This window comes from Sinocyclocheilus grahami, unplaced genomic scaffold (genome assembly GCF_001515645.1).
Source record: "Sinocyclocheilus grahami isolate Dianchi unplaced genomic scaffold, SAMN03320097.WGS_v1.1 scaffold121.1, whole genome shotgun sequence".
NCBI classification, from domain to species: domain Eukaryota; kingdom Metazoa; phylum Chordata; class Actinopteri; order Cypriniformes; family Cyprinidae; genus Sinocyclocheilus; species Sinocyclocheilus grahami.
In genome coordinates, this window is record NW_015505300.1 from 435211 (window position 1) to 441466 (window position 6256).

General features: G+C 38.4%; 1 protein-coding gene across 1 annotated transcript; it reads right to left on the reverse strand.

Annotated features, from left to right (window-relative positions):
• Window positions 1-2048: 2048 nt before the first annotated feature.
• Window positions 2049-4546, reverse strand: LOC107589878 (vesicular, overexpressed in cancer, prosurvival protein 1-like; the record flags this gene model as incomplete). Its single annotated transcript, XM_016278452.1, has 3 exons — window positions 2049-2581; window positions 2667-2800; window positions 4440-4546. Coding segments are annotated over 3 exons (420 nt in total), but the record flags the coding sequence as incomplete, so codon positions are not given.
• Window positions 4547-6256: the final 1710 nt, after the last annotated feature.

A 6256-nucleotide genomic window follows, 5' to 3' on the forward strand; every position in this document is an offset into this window, starting at 1 on the left:
GGCATTCTGATCTGGCCTTATCTCCGAAGAGACTGCTACACAATTTACAGCTGCGTCAAAGCAATGACTTTTTCAAACATAACTTAAGTAATGTGCCAAGAGAGACTGGATACTGAAGCAAACACAAACTCCGATCTGATCATTCAGAACACTGTTCAAAGGCATCATTTTTTCTTTGGCTTTTTGTTTCACCTTGAACATCCTCAGAGGCATTTTTGCAAGAATTTCCTGATGTTCAAAACTGAGCCCAGTATAGGGCAGTATTCAGATCTGCTGTTTTCACCAGTAGCTATATAACAGTGTAGACAGACACAAGGGTGTACAATGCCTTGAAGAGAATGAAAATTCTCGCTATGTCCTTTTCCAGACAAGGCAAATTTGATTGATTGTTGCATACACTATCATTATGAGGATTCAATTATGACATAACGACGTATAAACTGATGTTGGCACGTGTGCTTTTCCTTCAAAGTACAACAGTAAGTATTAATAATGCCTAGACCTGAAACTAAAGAGGTAAAGTCCACTGGAGATTATTACTTTACAGCGCCACCTTGTGGTGGTAATGAACTGTTGCCAATGTAAAGTAAACTTTGTTTTAAAATCTGTATATGACACGAATATATTTATTGTTTCAAGTAATATTAATATATGAAATATTAATAATTTATTTATATTGGATAAGAATATTTTACTTTGTTTTATTAATATTATAATTTATTAATATATTAAAGAATATTAATATTACTTAACACTATTTTAATACTATTATATTTTATTATTATTATTTCTAAGCTATATTAAACAAAGCTGTACCAAAACTTGTTCCAAATATGTACTGTGCAACCCAACCGAGCAGCCACAAAATCTCTGCTAGGTTTGATTTACAAAGAAGGATTATATCAGGTCACCTTTTGTAACACGTATATCCGAACATGTGTACATCTGTACGTGTATATCTGTATATAAAACAAAAAATAGAATAACAGCTCATAAACGCAAATATCTACTTATTTCAGAAACTGCGTATTTGCTGGAATTTCCATGCATGACCATCTCTAGGGTTTACAGTGAATGGTCTAAAAAAAAGAGAAGATATCCAGTGAGCAGCAGTTCTGTGACAGAGAATAGCCAGACTGGTTTGAGCTGATAGAAAGGCAACAGTTACTCAAATGACCACTCGTTACAACTGAGGTAGCTGTATGCAGAAGAGCATCTCTGAACACACAACACATCACACCTTGAAGCAGATGGGTTACAGCAGCACCCGGTGCCACTCCTGTAAGCTAAGAACAGGAAACTGAGCCTACAATTTGCACAGGCTCTCTAAAATTGGACAATAGGAGACTGGACAAAAGGTCGCCTGGTCTGATGAGTCTTGATTTCTGCTGTGATATTCAGATGGTAGGGTCAGAATTTGGCATAAACAACATGAAAGCATGGCTCCATCCTGCCTTCTTTCAATGGTTCAGGCTGCTGGTGGTGGTGGTATGTGTGAAGGATATTTTTCTTGGCACACTTGTGCTCCTTAGTACCATTTGAATATTGTTTAAATGTCACAGCCTACCGGAGTATTGTTGCTGAGCATGTCCATCCCTTGGTGAACAGTGGCCAAGCAGCAGGATTACACACCATATCACAAAGCTCAAATCACCTCGAACTGGCTTCTAGAGCATGACAATGAGTTCATTATACTCAAACAGCTCCATAGTCAGCAGATCTCAATTCAATAAAATCCCATTTATTAAATATTCTATATAAATATATTTATTAAATCATTTAAAAATGTATAATTTAAAAAACCTATTATTAAATAAAGTTAACATGTAAAACAGGCAAAGACAGAAATATGTTTTAAAAGACATCACCCATAAAAGGTTATGGGTGATGAGTTTGATATAAAAAGTTAGATTTTAATCAATAACATTTCACAGACATTCAAGAAGTGTTTAATACCCTTTATGTGTGATGAAATAAAAATGTTTGATTATTTCAGAGCACTGTTTTTACATATGAAAATATTTTTAGAAGCGAACAATACAAAATTATAAAACAAGCAGTTTGTTGAGGCTGTTTGTTGTTACTATTCTTAAACTGATCTGCTATAATCCCTAACGTGAAAGCTTATGTATAACCTGTTATGCTTATAAACATATACTTCAGTTCTGACATTGAAAACTTAAGTGCACTTTCTGCGACCACAGATGAGGAACCATGAGTCGCCAACAGTCTTGTATGCTGAGAGAAAGATGGAGGCGTTTCAACGTCTTTAACTTCTAGTTTTTGTACTCGTACTTCTGCTCCAGTTTGTAAGTTTGTTTTCTTCCAGTCATGCCTGAGTTATTGAGCTTCTTCCGTTTCTTTCTTTCTTTCACCTCACGGATTGAATAAGAAAAGTCTGTTTATTTCTTCTGCGAGTCCTGCATGACCTGATCATAGGAAGGAGGGGGCTGGCTGTAGTAGGACGGCAGGGCTGAATACACTGCAGTCACGTGACCGGGGTGTGTCTGCACTGGGTAGACGGTGGAGATGACTGCAGTCTCCGAGTCTCCATAATTGTGAAAGCCAGCCTGACGCAATCCTACCAACACACAGAGACGGCATACACACAGCGGATGAGACCACATGAGCGCTGTATGCAAGACGAGTGCAGAGGAAGAGATTACCTGGAGTTATGATGGGGTGTCTGGTAAAGGACACGTTAAAATCAGGTCCCTCAGGTGGAGGGTAAGGGTGGACACGCCTGCGGATGAAGTACCCAGTACTGCAGCAGCACAAAATGCCAATTATCAGCAGCAGCCTACCGATCAATCAAAAACAGCCCATGAAATCAATTGAATTGTTCCGATCCAGGGCGGCACAGTGGCTCAGTGTCATCTCATATCGAGAGGATCCACAGTTCTTTGCAAACTTACATAGGACAAACGGTTTGAGAAACGGAGGGGTGTTCTGATCCACCCTCTGAGCTTGAATGGAATTTCCCAAAAATCCTGTTTTTAAAGGGGTCATATGATGTTGCTAAAAAGAACATTAATTGGTGTAATGAAATGTGTTTATGCGGTTTAAAATTCAAAAAACACATTATTTTCCACATACTGTACATTATTGTTTCTCCTCTATGCCCTGCCTCTCTGAAACGCGTCGATTTTTACAAAGCTCGTTGGTCTGAAAAGCGAAGTGTGCTCTGATTGGCCAGCGATCCAATGCATTGTGATTGGCCGAATACCTCAAGCGTGTGATGGAAATGTTACGCCCCTACCATACTGTGATGCCCTGTCAGGCCGGAGCGATGATTAAAAAACATGAAAACCGATTACAACCGAGGCATTTGTTGCATCCAGTGGGGAAATAATTATGTATTATAATGATTTATACTGTTTTTTTACGCATTGCGTTGCATCGCGCCGCATAAACATAAAACCATGTCTGCATTTGTGATTGGAGAAATGACAAACAAGCACTACTCTACACTGCTCAAAACTCGCGTTTGAATCGTCAGTGGCAAATCCTTTAAATGAAAATGTACTTACAGTCTGTGAGTCAGAACAGCCGGCATTGTAGTCTACTCTACCAGGATCAGGAAACATTCCTCCATAAAATGTGCTGCACACATCTGAATATTTGGGTTGAACTGTTCTGGAACAGTGTTGTAAATACAACTTAACCACTGATTTCTAGTCGTGTCCTCTTTTGGAAGACCAAACAAAGTAGTTTCGCTTTCACAACGAAACACACGGCGGATACACACACCAATGTAAAGTAAACACACACAGGGCTGAGCGAGCGGTGGCCGGGCTCCGGAGGGCTAGAGTGAGGAACGGCCGGAGGGCTAGAGTGAGCGGTGGCGGGCGGGCTTGAGAACGGAACGGCCGGTGGATTCGACGAAGGAGCGTCCGGCGGACTTGCGGCAACCACATGTGGCGACCCCGGGCTGGACTCCGCTTCGTCCACGGTGAAAGCCGATCCGGCGATCCACAACGCAAAGTTGATGTATTTCCTCAGCGACCAGCTCTAGGCATGACGAAGCAGATATTGTCTTCTTTTGGAAGGCCAAACAAAGTAGTTTCACTTTCACAACGAAACACACAGAACACAAACACACACACGACATGGGGGCAACAACAATACTACAGCAAGAATAAAAGTTACGCCTTCTTTCTTTGCATGAACATTTGGGCGGAGTTATGCAAATCTTCCCACATCGTGATGTAGATATGTGTGGGCGTGTTAGAACGAGCCGTTTAAGGTAGGCGTGGCTGACTCTTATCTTTTATAAAGAATATCTTTGGATTTGAGACTTTAGTCTTTGCAACTTCACAGATCTTCTTTATGCACCAAGAGCTTGTAACACTCCAAAGAGAAAGAAAAAATTTAAATCGCATCATATGACCCCTTTAAAAAGCTTCAAAATGAAAAAGAAGGTCTAACAAGTAACTCACCAGAAATACCATATCCTCTGAACAGAAAGGGCTCGAACACAGCATTGCGTGCCACAGCAGTCCTCATATGTCTTGCATCTATGACACAGACATATTCGTCCTTCAGAAGTTTGGGGTCAGCAAAGATGCAGTAAATTGGTCAAAAGTGTCAGTAAGACATTTATAATGTTACAAAAGATTTCTATTTCACATAAATCTGTATTCTATTCATCAAAGTGTCATGAAAAAATGTATCACGGTTTCCATAAACATGTTAAGCAGCTCAACTGTTTTCAACAGTGACAATGATAAGAAATGGTTCTTGAGCAGCAAATCATAATTTGTGAAGAATCATGTGACACTGAAGACTGGCATAACGGCTGCTAAAAATGCAGCTTTGCCATCACCGGAATAAATTACATTTAAAAATATATTCAAATAAAGAACAGTTATTTAAGTTGTAATATCAAATAAATGCAGCCTTAGTGGAAAAAAAAGATTGAAAAAAGATTAATTTAGCTACATTAAAAAAAATAAGTGTTATATCACAGTAAGACAAGGTGACCATCATCTACAGATTTACAGTTAGTTTACAGTTTTCATTCAGATAATATTTAAAGATAAACCCTAGTATTTGTTGCTGCACAAATGACTTGTGAGGTAAAAGCAAAACTTGATGATGAATGTGTTCTTTTGAATTAAATGTAATTAAGAAGCATGACGTAGTGTCTGCTGTGGCTGCAGGAGAATTAATCTGTGCTTTTAGTGTGAAGACTGAGCTGTTTGTACCTCACCTCCTGTGGCGTATGTCAGCGGTTGGCTGTACAGGAGCACTTGTGATAAATTACTCTTATTGAAACCATTAAAAAAGGGGGAAAGTTTCTGAGCTAAGGAATTCTCTTTTTTTCCACTGTGCATCTGAATGAATTTGACCCCTTTAAAATGCATAATTTCAGTTAGGGTAAAGAAAAGCTTTTGGCTTCTCCTCTGAGGCCACAAGAGGGCGCATCGAGCACAATTTTATTAATGCACGTTTATTCAAAGCATAAGATAAAATGACTGTGGAAAAAAGTGCATAATGTTTAAAATAATGCTTATAAACCAATTATAATGAATTAAGTTGCTTAAACAACTATAAACAAAGCAGCATCATGTATGTATGCTTACCTCACTCAGTTGGCCAGTAAAGCACAAATTTATGGTTATCATTTACTCACCCTTTAAGTGACTAACTCGGTTTAACGTCATTCCTGTGTAAAACATAAAATAAGTTATTTTGAGAAAAGTCATCATAACTTGGTTGGTTTGGTTACCAACATTCTTCAAAATATCTTTATATTCCGAAGAAGCATAAGTCATACAGGTTTGGAAAGACATGAAGGTAAGTAAATGATTACTGAAATACCATTTTGGGGGGGAACTATCCCTTTGATATTTACTTTCAGTAACCTACATCAAAACAGACAACACAAAATACAATTACCGCTAACAATTTATGTTTTGTATCTTTTATTGCTGTGGATGGTTGCATTGTTTTTCAATCTGATATTTTCCCAGAAACCCCAAAAATACAGTTTATGTAGGTACAGTAGGCCACTTACTTAATATCCTGTTGCGCATCAGTAGCATTACTGTACAAAAATATACATCTGTGTTCACCCAAGGAATAACAGATATTCTGTACATTTTTCAAATTAAAATCCAATTTTAAAGTCAATTTTAAAAACATTGTCTCTTCACCCTTGTGATGTACCATGATCACGTCAATGCAGAGATGTCATCAGGAATCACTTATCACTTGTACACGTATAAAGTCTTGGTTCATGACTGAAATTCTC